Source organism: Tachysurus fulvidraco, chromosome 24 (assembly GCF_022655615.1).
Source record: "Tachysurus fulvidraco isolate hzauxx_2018 chromosome 24, HZAU_PFXX_2.0, whole genome shotgun sequence".
NCBI classification, from domain to species: Eukaryota; Metazoa; Chordata; class Actinopteri; order Siluriformes; family Bagridae; genus Tachysurus; species Tachysurus fulvidraco.
In genome coordinates, this window is record NC_062541.1 from 11944439 (window position 1) to 11962332 (window position 17894).

General features: G+C 36.2%; 1 protein-coding gene across 14 annotated transcripts in view; it reads left to right on the forward strand.

The window, feature by feature from the left end:
* The window catches only part of si:ch211-199g17.2, a 58435-nt gene that overhangs the window by 24821 nt on the left and 15720 nt on the right, over positions 1-17894 (forward strand). For all 14 annotated transcript variants that reach the window (XM_027175578.2, XM_047807733.1, XM_047807734.1 and 11 more), the window contains 31 exons: positions 38-166; positions 2496-2553; positions 3008-3088; positions 3183-3269; positions 3676-3728; positions 3911-3979; positions 5469-5493; positions 5656-5667; positions 5749-5814; positions 6040-6182; positions 6303-6404; positions 7102-7159; positions 7244-7291; positions 7408-7470; positions 7820-7959; positions 8049-8156; positions 8535-8592; positions 8748-8828; positions 9122-9634; positions 10059-10130; positions 10567-10700; positions 10801-10911; positions 14725-14782; positions 14921-15016; positions 15108-15215; positions 15421-15498; positions 15587-15720; positions 15816-15926; positions 16011-16065; positions 16317-16382; positions 16483-16578. In XM_027175578.2, coding sequence (XP_027031379.2) covers positions 38-166; positions 2496-2553; positions 3008-3088; positions 3183-3269; positions 3676-3728; positions 3911-3979; positions 5469-5493; positions 5656-5667; positions 5749-5814; positions 6040-6182; positions 6303-6404; positions 7102-7159; positions 7244-7291; positions 7408-7470; positions 7820-7959; positions 8049-8156; positions 8535-8592; positions 8748-8828; positions 9122-9634; positions 10059-10130; positions 10567-10700; positions 10801-10911; positions 14725-14782; positions 14921-15016; positions 15108-15215; positions 15421-15498; positions 15587-15720; positions 15816-15926; positions 16011-16065; positions 16317-16382; positions 16483-16578 — 3013 coding nt within the window. The remainder of the gene's footprint in view (positions 1-37; positions 167-2495; positions 2554-3007; positions 3089-3182; positions 3270-3675; positions 3729-3910; positions 3980-5468; positions 5494-5655; positions 5668-5748; positions 5815-6039; positions 6183-6302; positions 6405-7101; positions 7160-7243; positions 7292-7407; positions 7471-7819; positions 7960-8048; positions 8157-8534; positions 8593-8747; positions 8829-9121; positions 9635-10058; positions 10131-10566; positions 10701-10800; positions 10912-14724; positions 14783-14920; positions 15017-15107; positions 15216-15420; positions 15499-15586; positions 15721-15815; positions 15927-16010; positions 16066-16316; positions 16383-16482; positions 16579-17894) is intronic.

Below are 17894 nucleotides of genomic sequence, written 5' to 3' on the forward strand. Positions count from 1 at the left end.
GTGATTCATTCTTTCTTGCTTTTTTCTTTCTTTCTAGGAAGCTGCTCACCCCGGAACTTTGGACCCTCCCAAAAGCAGTTACAATCACCTCTCCCCCATTCTCAACAAGAAGATTCTTTATCTGGCCAATCAGGCACAGACTCTCTGCCCTCCAGTGGAAATAGAGGTAATGTGATATTTAACTTAAATTTAAAACTCTTGGGTCAAAACTGTTTTGGGTCAAAATTGTAAAATTTATTATTTTATTAAGATAAATATTAACTGATCTAATTTACATACATATATGGACATATTGTAGATTATTGTGAATTTCTCTTTGACATTAATCTTTAAAGTTTAAGTCTCTGTCCATTCATCCATCTATCCATACACTTTGCCTAGGTGTTCTGAACTGAGAAAATAAGTTGATAGAATGTGTTTAATAAAAGAGACAATTAGTACACAGTGTTCTATGAAAGACCCTCTAATTATATATTGAGCTAAACCTAACTGAAGTTTACATAAATGATGCAAAACATTGCTATAGTGAGTATTCTTTCACAAGTTTAGTTACACAGGTTATGGAGGTTATCTAGTATACAAGCTAAATCAGAACTCCGAATCTGAAGAATTTCTGCCAGTAAAATTGGTCTCCTTCGAGTATCCTGTCTCCATTGCATCAACATAATAACATACAACAGAATGATTTTTTTTGTGTCTCATTAAATATGTCCAGGTTATTTAACCTACAGTCTGTGATGTTTGGTATGAGTGCTTTTCTCATATCATTACTATAGAAAAGGGTTGGACTTTGCTGTTCGTCCTTATTAACAATTGTTTAGGTTCTCTCTGACACCTCTGAATGTGTCATCTAGAGGCAGTTCCTTACTTAAGTAGCAGGCACTACTGTATATTCAGGGCTGCCAACTTTTGAGTTCAGCTTAGTGATATTGTGGGGGTGGGGCTTTGGTTATGGGAGGGGCTTATGGAGGGGCATGGCTTGTTGTGGAAAAAATACAAACACAATCCTTGCATTAGCAGAAGTGTATTAAGTATATATTGATTGTCAAAGTATTTGGTATCTGCACTGAATTTCTTGGGAGATTTACATCAAATTTAATTTTCACAAATATTTTACAGAAATAGGATTAACATGTGCTCTATTGTAAGTGCTGGTGGCTGACTTCGCAGCCTCAATCATTGATTGGAATGTCGTTGACTTGACATTCTGTTCTCTAGACATGTCCAGATATTTGTCATCCGGAAATGCTTTTGTACTGTTTTTTATGATAAAGTTATGTAAAATAACTGCTCAGTGCTGCAAAGCAAACAACTCTTCTAATGCTAACTTAATTCTATATAAACTATATAACAGCACAGTCCTATTAGTTACTAGCCTAAACTGGACTTAAGTAAAGTTGGCCAGATATTCACAGATTGGAGTTTCCAGAGTCAATAACTCCTGAGCTTAACGTTCTTTTTACACAAATAACATCTATTTTCTATCGTAGTAATGTAGAGAGGCAGCTACAACCCAATTTTCCTCTAAATCAGCTTTCGTCCGCGGTGGACAAAAATACACAAGTCTCTATGTGCAGATGACTGAGAAACAGATTCCAAGGGACCTTCTGCAAAGTGCAAAACCCGAAAAGCGAATACTAAAAAACAGTCAATAACTTCACTGTAATACACTGTAATGTCACCAGCTCACACATCACTGATGTGCAACTGTACTGTCTCCACTGATACTACAACACTTACTTGGCGGAAATGTCTTTTTGTATAATTTTTATGATTTTTCATTTAAAAAAAAATCATTAACTTCACTGTAATACACTGTAACTATCAGGACATCAGTGATGTGTGAGCTGAATTTGGTGACAGTACAGTGTATTACAGTGAAGTTATTAATTTGTTTTTTTGTATTCGATTTTCGGGTTTTGCACTTTGCAGATGGTCCCTTGGAATCTGTCTCTTAGGTGTTCGCACATTTTGTCCACCATGGAGGAAAGCTGATATTGAGGAAAATCGGGTTGTAGCTGCCTCTCTACATTACTACGATAAAAAAGAGGTGTTATTTGTGTAATTAAAGGCGTTTAGCTCAGGAGGTATTGACTCAGGAAACTCAAATGTGTGAATATGTGGCCAACTTTAATCTAAACTGGACGGAGACACGGAGCGCCCTGTAACTCACTGATCTGCCTGCGTTCACAATTCACACTGTGCAGATGGTAGGGAGAACGGCTGACTACACAGTTTATGGGAATAAATTGTGTATTTCACTCACAATTGTCACAAAAACTCACTTGCTTTGCGAGATCATGCGGCGCGATTTTTTTTCCTCACTGCTGCACGAGTCTACGTGAGAGCGTGAGATTTGGGTCAATTGCGTGAGTAAAACAATGTAGCATTCAGCGTGAGAGTTGGCAGCCTTACTATATTGTTTTATTTTTTTACACTCAACAGGTTACCAGATGTAAATTATAACTCTGTTTCTCTTTTTCCTTATTGTGTAGAGTGTGCATCTGGATCTGGAATCCTTTAAAGTCATTAACTCCTCAAGCTATACAAGCGGTAAGATAAAGCTAACATGGTAGCAATCATGATCTGCACAGGAAACTAATGGCACAACAGAACATCTAAAACCAGATGCGGTGTAATGATGTACTATGTTGTATGATTTACATGTTGCATGCTAGGCACTGCACTAGCTTTGTTGAACAATTACTGTACAACTGTATTGACGAACTACCACCCAAGCTTTATTTTATTCTTGTCATTCTACATTTAATGAGAGGTTGTATATGACTGATTAAAATGAAACCATGGTTGCACATTTCTTTCTTCTGTCAAATAGAAAGTGTTCTTAAGTTGTTTGAGTTATCATTTGCACCAGTTTATCACATTATACCTGATTTGGGTATTAGTGAATACGTCCAAAAAAGGAAGTTAAATTAAACCCTGAAAGTAGTTTGTGAGAATATTGTTTGCTGTCAACATCTGTGTATTCTCATATTTGTTTCTATAGTTCTGGAAAATCTGCAGAAAAAACGGCAAGAAAGAAACCAGAGTGAACTAAATTTTAGTACTACACGACGAGAACGGATCGGTAAGTCCCATTTAATATTTGTCTCACTGAGCTAAAAAAAAAATTTTTTTTTAAAGATTGATGCACATTTCTCTCTCTGCTTGCCATCCTGCAGTGTTTCCTCCAGAAGAGCGTGAGTCATCTGCTAGCACAGTAACCACAGACAGCTCAACAGAGCAACAAGAGAAGAAAACACAAATGAGTATGCATTCCTATCTACTGTCACATTTGCTGACGGAAAACAACAAAGATTTTTGGATTTTTCACTATCCCTCATTAGTTTTAATGTTTAGGTCAACAGAACCTGTTCGTTTTGGTACAATGTACATTCCAGAAAAGCATAAAAAAGAACACCACCACCACCACCACCACCACCACCACCACCACCACCACCACCACCCCCCCCCACACACACACACACACTTTTTTTTTCATATAATTTGAAATTCATCCTTCTTGACACTCCAAATACTCGAAAAAGAAACGGTTGTTCTCTATAAAGAAACTCCACATATCATATACTAAACAGTACATAAAACCAGAAACCGTGAGCACAAGAGGGGAAAAAGAGATAGTACAAGAATAACATTTTCTCACTTTTGTCGCAGAATCTCCTGTCGCGCAAACTAGAGATGATCCACCATGCAGAATTTTGTGTGTCGTAAGTTCCTACATGTTATAAACAATGTATGTTATAAACTTGTCACATACAAATAGAGACTTCTCAACCTAAAACCTAAAACAATTGGTGCTACCTTTTTTAGTAGCAGTTTTATCTTTTTGTTTGTTTATGCCACTGTTGGAAATGTCTTATTTAACGGTTATTCTCTTTGTCTGACACAGGAATGTGGCCTGACATTAAAATTTATAATAGACTACAAGAAGCATGTAAAGGAAGAGCAGCACAGACAGGTGGGTTTTGGGTCTTCTGACTTCACACTGTATTACAGGCAGTTTTTATGTATTTATTTATTTCTCCATTCAAATCTATTCTTGCAGATGTTACTGACTCATCAGACCGTTATTTTTCTGTACGTGCCCATAGTCATTGCCGATGAACGAAATTGGTTGTTTTCCAATATCAACAAATTAGTCATTTAAACCATGCGACAAAAGCATGAAGTAACTAACACAAGTAAACATGTCCAGCATAATATAATGCAAGTAGTGCGCCATGTCCAGTATATATAAATTTCTTTGTCATGCAAGCTTGTGTTTGACCCATCCATGAGACAGTGGGACCTGTGGTAAAAAAAAAACGATGATCTTCTAAAAATAAATCTTTCTAATTCCAATCACCACTTTGACCAGTCTAGCTCAGTCCAGTAAGCATACTAAACTAAAAGGCCAGTTCTGTAGACTGGATGAATGCAGAAATTAGGTTTTTGTAGTAAGTACTGAGATGCTCACAAAGAACCTTCCATACCACCCCACACCCCACTGCTTTCAAACACTGTTCTTGTATTTCTTTTTTATTTTAAATCCTGAAGTCAAAACACTCCACCTGCTGTTTCTTTCTTGGAAACTTTGGGCCTTTTCCATATATAATTAAATTCTACTTTTACATTTGTACACTTCCCATTATAATTCACTTTAACCTCACTTTAATATGGCTTTTACAAAATGGGTATCTTTTATCCCTGTCAGTAAGAAGGTTGTTTTTTGTTGTTTTATTTTTATTTTGCACTGTGAAGCATTCGTATTTTGTGTTGAAGAAGACATAATGGTCATGTCAGGATCACTATCCCTTTTTTCATTTTAATTATTCTAAACTCATTATGCTCAATTTATAGCTAATTTATTCATTCTGAATGGCATATTTAGTATTATCTTCTCCAGACCTTTATCAGTATGCCTCCTCCACAATGCATGGATTCTCTCAGAATTCAGCTGCATGTGTCCCACTGCAACAAGGCTTCTCTGAACAGTCTAGCTGACCTTGACTCTAACTTCAACTTTAGAAGAGGTACAATCTATGCTGCTCTGCAGACGAGCTCTGATAAGACCAGCCAAACCAATTATGTTATTGTTAGTTCACAAGGTCCAAAAGCGTATTCATGCTTGACAGATGCACCTAAAGAATTTGTCCTTCTTGTCGAGTTAAACCGTACTCCATTAAACCTTTAACAGAAATGGTGCTCAAAACTACTCACGTCACCTCTTTTATAATTACTTAAATTCATATAGGGCTAAAATATCCCACAGACGTCAACCCATTGTACATCTCTACCCCATGTCTCATATATACTCGGTGACATGTTGATGCCCTAATAACAGTCCCTCACATGCATAATTATAGACAGTGTCCTTGTACTGATCATTATAAATTAGTAACTCTGTGTATTTAGACACAGTGTTATCATGGCTATTAATAATTTTCCTGTTTTGTCTGTCTCAACAGAAACTCATTGAGCTTTTTGGACCAGGTAATATGCTAACAAAAAATGACCTTAAATAGTGACAAAAGAAAACCGTAGTAGCTGATGGATGCTTCATTAATTGTGTGTCTTGGTGCTGGTTGAGATTTAGTGCTGCTTCCTTGCTAAATATTTACTATCGCTTTCTTTTTATCCTGTTTCCTTTTCTAGGCCAGTACAGTGGTAGGTATATATCATTACAATTTTTTTAGGTTTGTCTAACTAAAATTTAACAGTTCCCCTGTTGTTGGTATCTCTGCTTAGGAGCCATCTCTCAGATTAAACTGTACCAGTACATGTGGAACCGCAAGGCATCTTCCCCAGTCATAGGTGAGATGCATGATGTATGATGCCACATCGTTTTATGACGATTTCTGTCGACAGTATGTGCTTTGCTATAAAATAATTAATTGATTAAATTTAATTGATTATTTAATCAATGATTGTGATATATTAGCTACAAAATGTATTTGTTTGTGTCTTTGATTATTTCATATCAAAGTTGCTCATGTTTTGATTTTGTATGTTTTTTGTTTTTTTTTTGATTTTTTGAAGGCCTGCCACTGCTCACTGTGTTTGTACAGAGACAAATACATGTTACTACACCGTTCTACCTGTGCCATGCATGTGAGCTTAACATCCCTGTCTCCTCCGCGTCTTCACACGTTACATCCGAACAGCACTACTTAAATGTCTTTGTAAGGGCTTTCTCAAACAAATGTTCCTTTTTTTAAATTGTAGCAAGACAATGCATGCTACCATTGTACATTGACTTGAATAGCTATCGGTTAACTTGCTTAAACTCTATTTTGCAATAGTCATACTCCAAACCAGACCTTGTTTTTCTTGGATGTCGGAATTGGCCCCAGATTGCACGAGAAGAAGAACAGTGCCAGGGAAAACAGAAGATGGTCTTGCAAGTAAGGATTGAAGTGTGCTCAGTTCAGTGCAGTGTACTATTCAGACTCTACTTTTCTTACATATTCAGTCTCTTTTTCATATACACAGAGGCAGCTTGTATAAAAGGTACTAGCAGTACTAAGTAAGCAGTGTTTTTCAAAAATACAAATGCAGTGGTTTATTTTTGTCATCTACAGATTATTTTCACTCTTAAAATTAGATTATTTAAAACTTTTGTGAAACTAATAGCAATATTACCACCAGTCATTGTGAATAAAATACACAGAAAGGCATATTAAGAACTGAAGCCCGGGCTGATTTCTGACACCCCAATACAGTAAAATACATTAGAGTCTATTTTGTTCAGCCCATGTTGCTGACACATCATAATGGTTTTAAAAAAGCACATTTGAAATGCAATCACAGGTAATGAACAATTACAAGGTGGATTATTAATCCCATGTTTGCATACCTTCTAGCACCCAAAATTATTCTTAAGTTCAAAGCCTTCTTTTATCACGTTTTGAGCAGTATCACAGTTTGTGTGATGTGTTGCTGATTGTGGTGTGATGTGGGTATGTGAGATCAATTTTTCCATTAATGGAAAGTTTTGTATTAGGTAAAGCTGTATGTGTCGGATACAAAGGAGTAAATGATGGATGGATGATGTGCTAGACATTTGCATACATATTCACTCGTACTGAATGTAATCTTCAGGTGTGTGAACTTCACCGTAAGCGGTTTACAGAATTCAGGACCCTGGCATATGAGAAATGTAAGAATTTCAAGTAATTTTGTATGTCTGAGCCACAAAACGATGTAATATAACAAGTACCTCTGTTTTACTCACTCTTTCTAGTCATGGAAACAATTGAGAATCACTCAAAACTGAAAAAAATTGTTCAAGGTTGGTATGTTTATGCTTTTTTAATATGCTTTTTTATATTTGGCTATATGCATCTGCTATTTTCTGGGTTTCTTAACTAAATTAAATAGCACTGTGCTAAATGTTATTTTCTGCAGTTGAGAAGCGAGTGACACTGCAGTCATTCTCTAAAAGTTTAGAAAGGAAGTCTCCATTGCTTGGTAAGCAGCACTGCCTACTGTCATACTGGTATAGTTACTCTCTGTAGCAGTGAAACACTGTACACTTACTTTCCACTTGCTTGTATTCACCTTCCCTTGTATATGTTTTTCTGCCCACATGTCTACTACCATTTTGTTGTCACTACCACTAACATAGTGTCACTGCTGTAGTGAGAATGATCCACCATGTTACAAATGCTTGGTCAGCAGAGGTCCTGTGGTTTTCCTTTTGCAGTTAATATTTAGTGTAGAGAAGGCTGAATAGGATTCAGTTGTGATAATTTAAGTCCCAAATGGTTCGTATGTGACTATATTGTGAACAAGGACTCAACATTTACTTTATTGCCAGGTCTGCACTTCATGGTGAAATATACTACAACCCAGCATTATTTCAAATGCAGTTATCTGTGCTTGCTGTGTGAAAAGATACTTCCAGAAAGGCATGCCATTACCCATGTTTTGAGCTTTCCACACATATATGCATATCTTGTAAGTATTTCAGATAAAAATCAACAGATTGTTACAGGTTGAGTCGGTATGGAAATGTAAGTATACACCTTGGATGTGTTTTTCCTTAGGATATGGCCCATCCTGGTTCCTTGAGGAAAGAAGATTCGGATCAGGTGTCTCTTATCTTGGACTTGGCACAGCAGGCAGAGAAAATCACTCCTGTTATGACTCTACGGGTGGGAATTTTTGCTTTGCGTTATTTATTTATTTATTTATTTTTAAAAGTTCTGCATTGTTGAGAGTGGGACCTGGTCAATGTATGGCTTGGTTTTGCTGAATGTTTTAGTACAGGCAGGTCCATTTACTTAAACGGTTAATCTCCTTTATTGCTCTTGATAACTATAAGTATATGAGACATTTTAAAACTATAGATAATGTCTTTCTTGTTTAACTAGTAACAAGGAGATAGTAAAACATTAACTATAGTGCTGTTGTGAAATATGTATGACTTTGGATGATTCCATAAGTATTTCTGGCAGCAGAACTTTTAAAACATTCGTATAATGTTTTATGCACATTTTTTTTTAAATGTCCTATTAATATTCATTTTCAAGGAAGTGGACGTGAGCATTGGAATGTTTAACAAAATTGAAAAAAGCTCCTTTATGTCTGGTGAGTGGTTTCTTTCTGTGATGCAATTAGTATGACTCATGTTATAAAATATTTGATTGAGATTTAATTCAATCCTTAGGCAAATGTATAGCTTATGTGGATAAGGCTGTAGTGCGACTTGCTGTACATAACTTTTATTCTTGGCTTTTTTGTAGCTGTGAATGTGCTGCAAGAGGTTTTTAAAGACAAGGGACTGGGAGAACTCAAGCCTTCTGTTGTTCCTGGAGCAAGATTAGGTGTGTGGAGCTGTTTACTTATTTTTGTCTCTTTCCTTTGCTAATTGGTGGGGTAGAAGTAAAATGTGATAAATGTGAATACCATCAAATCACTGGCTACAGTGTGTGCTACCAAACTATATGGTGGGTACCTTATAAAATGACTAGTGAGTATAGCTGCATGGTGCAAATAAAGTGGCCAGTGAAATTTAATTAATTTAATATAATTATTTTTAATTGAATGAACAATGTATTTTGTATAATTGCTTTTGTTTCAGATTTTGAATTTATTTAATTTTATTTATTTTATCCAGTCTCTACGTTTACGATAAACAAGGAGAATACCTCTTCGGGTGAACTACACGGGCATACATCATCAGACACAGAGAAACTGAAAATTGATGGAACCTGCACCGTTACACCTATGCCAAAAACAGAAGAGAATTCAGAATATCCTGATCCCTTAAATACAGCACATGAAGAGCTTCAGAAAACCACATGTATATCCCCAATGCAAGTACAGCCTGCTGAACCATCATTAGCAACAACAGATTTGAACTTGAAAACTTCAGACCCTCCAATTCCATTCTTAAACGATGAGCAATCTGAGCCCCTGAAATTGGACCAGAAGATTGTGAATCAAGAAGAACGTTCTGACCACAGCTCCACAGTGGATGATTTAACTGTAAAACTTCAAGACTCAAGTGTACCTGAACTTCAAGACTCGAGTGTACCTGAACAGCAGAGTACAGACCTGGGAAAACCTGCCCTGCAGCTGGAGGCTCAGCAGGAGCCAATGCAGGCTCCAGCTTGCTTGAATCCAGCAGGTCTGTATAAATGATGTATTACTGAATGTATTATAAATTATCAAAGATTTGGTACATACTTTTAATGAATGTACAGGTCATAACTCAAGTAAATGATTATTTCATAAAAAATATTGTGGGCTAACTGTAATGGCACATATATAAGCTAACGGATATTTTGAATGACTAAAAGAAATTAATTCCATTATAGACAGATGTGAATCTGGCATATACACTATGAAGAGTCAGTTCTCAGTTGACCTGTTAAAACAAATGGACAAGGATAAGGATCTGATCAACTTTGACAAATTGTGATGGCTAGACAACTAGGCCAGAGCATCTCCAAAATCTTGTGGGGGCCCTTAGTTGCTCCGGTTAAGGGAATTGTTTGGTCAGCGTGTTCACGTGTTTCATAGCATAAATATCTATTTTATATCTACCACAGATCATCAGACCCACTCAACTTGTTCTGAAATCAGGCGCTACCTGAAGACACCTGACAGACAACCTGTAATAGGTCAGTACTGCAAAGAGAAACAAAAAGTTGATTAAAAACAAAAGATCAGCATTTGGTGGAAGAATGAGGAATCAGTAAAACAGTTGTTTGGTTTTTTTTTTAAAGCTTTTTACACTGGTAAGTAGGCAGAATTTGTGAATTTATAGAGAATGTATGCTTAAACATCCCTTGGAGGTAACTCTTGCTTCTTAAGAAATATTCAGGTATTCAGTGGCATAGAATAATTTGACTAAAATATTCTGCATTTAGGAACAGTTTTGTTATTCATGTACTAGACAACTGTTAATCTGTTAATACTTATTCATATTGTGAACTCGAATTGGATAAAATAGTTCTGACCATTTACCACCTCTGAACATAAAATGTAAGATTATTATTAATTTTTTTTGTGTTACTTACTTGCGTGCTTATGTATGTGTTTTGTTTTGTTTTTTAGGTTTAAAAACTGTGATTGAATGTTGCAGTGTTGGTCAACAACCATTCTACATGTGTGTCACATGTGTAGAAAGATGTGAGGAGAGGGACATCATAAAGCATCTTTTGAGCCACGAACACAGACTCCAATATCTGGCAAGTGTTACATCACCATACATTATTAAAGATATTGCTCATTAACTTGTTTTATGAATCTGTGATTTTTATGCATATCTGTGTGCTGGCTTGCTTTTAGGAATCTATAGGAATCTGTGGTCCTGAGCCAGGCAAAGAAAAAGTCATGCCTGATTGGTTGCAAGCCCAAGCAGATATGGTAGAGAAGACGCAAGGATGTGGAAAGGCAGAGGTATTGCTATTGTGTTGGAATTGTTTTGAAATTATTGTGTTGAAAAAGTCTGCATGCAAGACCAACTCTGGGCTGATGTGAGGGAGGGGCTTATGTTTGTATTCACATAGAATTGTTTATTACATACTATAGATCAGTCATGTAATATTGTGTCACTTTTGTGCATGCAGGTCTATAAATGATCAGACTCCTGATTTTATATATTACAGTTAAATATCTAGAGAGTTTATCAAAAGGTATGTAAAAGATTCATCTGGACTTGGACTCCAAAGGCAATTTTTCCAAAGGTTTTGTAAGAAATAGAAAATGTGGTAGTGAAAATAAGATGATGGTGAAGATCTTAATGAAGAACAAGAAGTTTATTCCAGCATAGCAGTGACAAAATACATGAAGTATTTGGGTTCATCGGAGTCAGTAAGTCAGCCAGCAAATCCAGCTCAAGCATTTTATACAGTTTTTCCTTTTGGTAATTTAAATGAAGTTCCACTTCGAATGTGTATTCAGTGTAAGAACTGAATGTCTCCCAAATGGCTGGGCTGCACCTTGTTGTTTAGCTGATTGTCTTTAAATGTTAATCATGGTCATGTACACCTTGTCTTAGTATGTTACAATTGTTATCAACCAAGTGGTCACTTTAACTGGTAATCGCGGTCAAGTAGACTTTGGCTTGTTATTGTTATCAACCACCAAGTGGTCACTTTAAATGGTAATCGCAGTCATGTAAACCGTTTGTTCATTGTGATCCTTAATGTCTTGCTGCCATTCCCATATTTATAATTGAATCAAGTTTATATGTTTAGAGTCCTATGTATACTGTGTGATACTTGAACCTTTTAAGGAATGAGCTCTTTTAGATGTGTACCTTGGAGTGGAATTTGGGTGCAATTTCTGTAATTTCTTACAGTCCCCCCTTTGATGCTTTTGGCCCTGAAGCATCACATCACCTCCCATTTTTGGGCAGGTGCCCAGTGGCGGTCAAGCTCTGCATAGGTTGTTCCCCTTCGGCACTCAGAGAATCTTACCCGTCCTCGAAACCTCACCTCATGCACACTGGTTTTAGCCCCATTCCATAAGGCAAACTTATCACAGGTTTCTATTTAAAAAATTTGGTTCTATGTAAAATATTACTTGGGTTTAGAGCAGAGACATTCAGAAACCATCGCAGAAACATCCCACATTGATCATTGAATTATCTGCAATCTGCCGTCTCAATACGGTACACATACAGCATAACATAATGCATTGACAAAGAATGAGAAAGATGCATACACAAACAGCAGTTTTGAAAGTTACATCCCAAATCAGATCAGAATAGGCAATAACCAAATCACCATTATGAATCTGTTTCATCAAAACATTATCTTTTCCCACAAGACCTTGTTGAGCTTTAACAATATGGTCACCCTTTCTTTGCATTATGACATATTGACATTAACATATTATATAATAACATATTATTGTATATATTATTATATATTTTGGTAACTCAAAATCAAATTCTTGTACATCTTCCTCTAAGACTAATTGTCTGTAGGGTGAAATTAACATAGTAATATTTTCCTATGAACCAAGCTGTCTCTGGAATTATACAAAGTAAAGTAGCATTAATCGGACAAAGTGTTATGTGGTTATCATTAACAAAGATAGAAAAGTGATCATGAGTTGTGGTGACAGGTTTTCCTGTGTGAAACTATTACTCTTGTAAAATTATTGTGGACATGTGTTAGATCGATTTCACAAGCCTCATAATTAGTGTGGGGTGAACCACATAATGGTTGTTTTTCCAAGGCATCGAACTTGCAAATAAAACCAATGTAGTTTTGTCACAGCATTCTATGTCCAGTCCTCGCCATTCTCCTGATGGTAACTGTGTGATAAACCTAAAAGTCCTTAAAGTCCATTCTTTAATACATTCTTCTGTAATATTCCCAAATTGTCCATGCTTAGAATCCTTTCAAACAATTTTTCAAATCCTTTCCAATCCTTGAGATTATTTACTCGAAGATGTTCTCTGAGGAGGTGATGAACTGGTTGCAAAAGCACTGTGATACCTCAGGAACGCTGTTGTCAAGAAGACCTTATACATTCCTGTTACACAGTTCATCTGGGTCTGGAGATCATGCTGTAAGGTTCACCAAGACCAGAACATGGATCCATTGTAGATAAGCACTTTGGAACAGTGTTGGGCACTGCTGTCACGAGTGCTGCCTTTCTTGTCCATCCCCACATCTTTATTTCTTTTTGACCTGAAAACCACTTGAAAACATAATGAATTTATACCCCACCCCACCCCCTAAAAAACAAAAAAACAAAAACACAGCACACAAAAACATTACAAACAGAAACTTGCCTATTTACATGGCCCCTTATGACTGCCATCAGCTTTTTATGACATTAGGGTTCAGTTTCCCATTTCAGTTACTTTAGAACACTTTTAGCTATAATTCAACTGCCTCACTGCGTCGGGCTGATTCAGTTACTTTAGAATCTTAACAGAATTATAACAAACACACAAGTTTCAGTTACTTTAGAAACCTATCAGCTTAAGCACTTTGCTTCAGCTACTTTAGAAACAACAATTCACACAACACTCTCTCACCACACTGCGTCGGGTTAATTCAGTTCCGTTAGAATCTTAAACAGAAATGTACAGAATAGGTTTAACAATAATAACAACTCCAGCTTATGATCAATAAACTCTACTCTATGTTCTATTCTACACTAAAACATTTCTTTTCTAGATTTTTTTTAAACGAGGGGGTTCTCTGAATCAAAAACAGCGTAAAAACCATTTTTCTTACCTTTACCTTTCCCTTACCTTTTTTATTTTTTTATTTTTTTGGAATCCTCGCTGAGTGGCTCGCCAATGGAATAAAAAATAATAAAAAATGTGGTAGTGAAAATAAGATGATGATGATGAAGATATTAATGAAGAACAAGAAGTTTATTCTAGCATAGCAGTGACAAAATACATGAAGTACTTTGGGTTCATCGGAGTCAGTAAGAACCCCGAGCAAATCCAGCTCAAGCATTTTACTGTATACAGTTTTCCCTTTTGGTAATTTAAATGAAGTTCCACTTTGAATGTGTATTGAGTGAAAGAACTGAATGTCTCCCAAATGGCTGGGCTACACCTTGTTATCTAGCTGATTGTCTTTAAATGTTAATCATGGTCATGTACACCTTGTCTTAGTATGTTACAATTGTTATCAACCAAGTGGTCACTTTAAATGGTAATCGCAGTCACTTAGACCTTGGCTTGGTATTGTTATCAACCAAGTGGTTACTTTAAATGGTAATCGCAGTCACTTAGACTTTGGCTTGGTATTGTTATCAACCAAGTGGTCACTTTAAATGGTAATCGTGGTAACATAGACCGTTGCTTGTTATTGTTATCAACCACCAAGTGGTCACTTTAAATGTTAATCGTGGTCAAGTAAACCCTTTGTCCGTGGTGATCCTTAATGTCCTGCTGCCGTTCCCATATTTATAATTGAATCAAGTTTATATGTTTAGAGTCCTAAACGTATTACCTTGTGATACTTGAACCTTTTTAGGAGCTCTTTTAGATGTGTACCTTGAAGTGGAATTTGGGTGCAATTTCTGCAATTTCTTACAGTTTTCAGAGAGAAAACACATTTAAATGCTAACGGAGGCTGTTTTGAAGATAAACTATGCACACACACTCACACTCATGCACGTGTGTGTACATGTTTATAAGGGTAGTTCAGTGGGCACTGTTATTGGCTGCAATTCTCACTATTCTCACAAGACTTACTACTTTCTTATTACTGATTATTTCTGTGTCTGCAGACACTGAACCTGGATGCTAAAGATTACCATGAAATCTTCAGTGCACCTATTGTAACTGGTGAATACAATTTTCATTAAACATTAATGCGTTGTTGTTGTTGTTGTTATTATTACAGCATTTGTTTCTGTAAGAACTGAATACACTAAATCTTCTGGACTTTCCTTTTTTTGTACTCATGACTTATTGTTTTTGAAGCTTTGGAAAGTCTAAGGCTTTCAATCTTCAAGTTGGCGTCTGAGATTGATGCAGAAAACCCATACCTAAAAAGTGATGAGAACGATGGATCTGAAAGTAAATATATATCATAAATGTGAAATAACTTGCATATTTACATTGACAGTTATAAAACAAAAGTTTAATTGTTGTTTATGGTTATTTCTAGCATTCAAAACGGCAACAGAACCTGAAGAAAAGGACAGTTCACATGCTCATCAAAAAAAAACTGTGAGGTTCACAGAGCCTGACACAGAGCCTGGAACTCCTAAACAAAGTTTGTAAAAGTGTCATAGACAAGACACTGAGTTCCAAGTTTATTAGGTACTCCTATTGGGTAAAGTGTTGTATCACGTTTAAACTGGTCTGTAACCGGATGTTCTTAATAAACTGGCAACTCTGTGTATTTAATTATAAAAAAAATTTCTTAATTACTGATATACTTGAATTTGTGTGTAAATTAAACTGTATAATTCTGCCAGATTCTGATGATCCTGCGCGAAGTTCACCATATTTATGGTCTTACCTCACAAGCGAAATTCGAACAGAGCCTGTAATCGGTCAGTGCTGCTTTGTCTTCATTCACTGCTTTCTGATTATAATCAATATATTATAACTTATAATTTTGTTCACTTTTTTCATTTGTAGGTTTGAGTATGATCACAGAATATCGTAATCCCAATGGTCCAAACTCCTTTCTGTGCTCCTGCTGCAATGTAATTCTTGCCACTCAAAATTACATGGGACACCTGATTAGCTCCCGGCACCGCTTCAATTACATTGTGTGTTATTATAAAAAGATCATTGTCAGACTACCTTTCCTAATATTTGCTGAAAAAGCTTATGTTGAATATGACATTCTGTGTTGTTTCAAAAGAAAAGTAAGGATCCGGATTTTGTTGTGGCCGGGAAAGTGGAAATCAAAGTTCCAGAGCTCCGAAAGAAAGCGCAGATGTTACAAGACAGTGAGGGCTGGGGATGCCTTAAGGTTGTCATCTTATTACCATCATGAAATAGTAAAATTAAAAAAAAAAGGTAGTATTTTATTATTTGTGACATGATTCTTTTTTAGGTTATAGATAAAGAAAGTAAGCAGCCTAAAAAAATGACTCAGCAGGCAGCAGGAGGTAAGAGTAGAACTAATTCATTATCAATAATTGGACACCCATTGATATTATTTTAAATTCTGTATTAGGTCATTTTAAAAAATCATGTTAAAGAAGAGATAATGAAGTGAAGGGAATACTTATTATTATGCTTATTTAAGTGCTTTGTGAACATATTTTGTGTGTGTGTTGCATGCGGGAGTATATAAGTATTTTCTGCCAAATGTTTGCCTATTTTAAAATTATTTGTGGTGGGTTTTGTTTTGTCCCAGATGTTGAAAAAGAGACTCCAGCCAATGTCCAGAAACAGGAGCCATCTGAAATCATCTGTGATACTGGTGAGGGAAAAACTGAGAGTTGAAATTCAGTTTGTTTTAGCATCCTGAATAATACTATAGACGAAGCAGTAAATATGTCCCTGTTATTCTTAAATAACAGAGCCACAAGACCTTGTGCCAAAAGACCAGACCAGTGAACCTTCAAAACAGCAGAACGAGAAGAAAACTAACAGTGCTGAACTCAACACTGTAACTGGTCAGTACAAGCTAGGATTTTCTGACTTTATGACGACAACCCCCGTTTTTTTTTTTCACTTCAGTTTTTTTAATGTATTATTTAAATAGCCAATCAACTGCAGTGCCATGCAGAAATCATGAACATATGGGCCAGCAGTTCTGAGTAATGTTCACATCATCTATCAGAGTTGAGGTAAAAATGTGATATCTGGGATTTTGAACTTGGCATGATTGTTCAAGCTGGATTGTTTATATTTATAACTGCAGTCCAACCATTAACCATCACACCACAAACATCATTCACATTGGTTCTACAAGTCTCCATATCTGTACCTGAGGGATGAACACCATTTTTCAAAAAGAGCGTTGGTGAAACATCTCCCATAGGTGTGTTGAACTGGTTTGTGACCTTTTGTGAAGGCCAAAGTGCATGATTTAGATTTATTTTTACTCATCAAACTATTTTGACCTTGGGACATTGAATTAGACCTCTTTGGTCAGAACTTTCTACCTTTCTATATATATATATATATATATATATATATATATATATATATATATATATATATATATATATATATATATATATATATATATATATGGTCATGTGAAACACGGTCATGTGAAAAAACTTAGGACACCCCAGGAAAGCCTGTAGTTATTTATTTTTAAATAGTAAAACCTATACTGGCCTTCTGAAACTTCTGAAGCAAAACAGGCAGCACTCATGTGTCTGTCCATCTTCTGCACCTGATGCACACCAAGTCAACTCCTTCAATTGAGTTTTTTGAGTGGAACTCGTCTTGGAAACCTCTGTATGACCATGGCCACTGTATTGTAACTCAGTTTCAGGGTGTTACCAATCATCTTATAGCCTAGGCCATCTTTGTAGTGAGCAACAACTCTAATTCTTATATTCTCAGAGATCTTTGCCATGAGACACCATGTTCAAAATCAGTGTTCAGTATGAAAGAATTGTCAAGTCAAGAAGCTTTTGTCGTCATTTCAACCATATATAGCTGTTGCAGTACACAGTGAAATGAGACAACGTTTCTCCAGAATTGTGGTGCTACATAAAATTCCAAGAGGTCGGCGCAGCTGTAGTATTAAGGGATTTTATAGCACACATGATGTCACGTTGCCCCTGGTGGTTAGGCGGGGGGCGTGGAAAACCAAGCAGAGTTATAAAGCCGTGCTCAGAGAGCACACGCTGGACATGTGTGTCTGTGTTTATTTGTTAAGTTAGAACCACGTAACTCTACAGCGGCCATTCCGGTGCTATTTACGTCTTTTAAGGTTTTATTTACGGTTTTTAGCCCGACTATTACTACATGG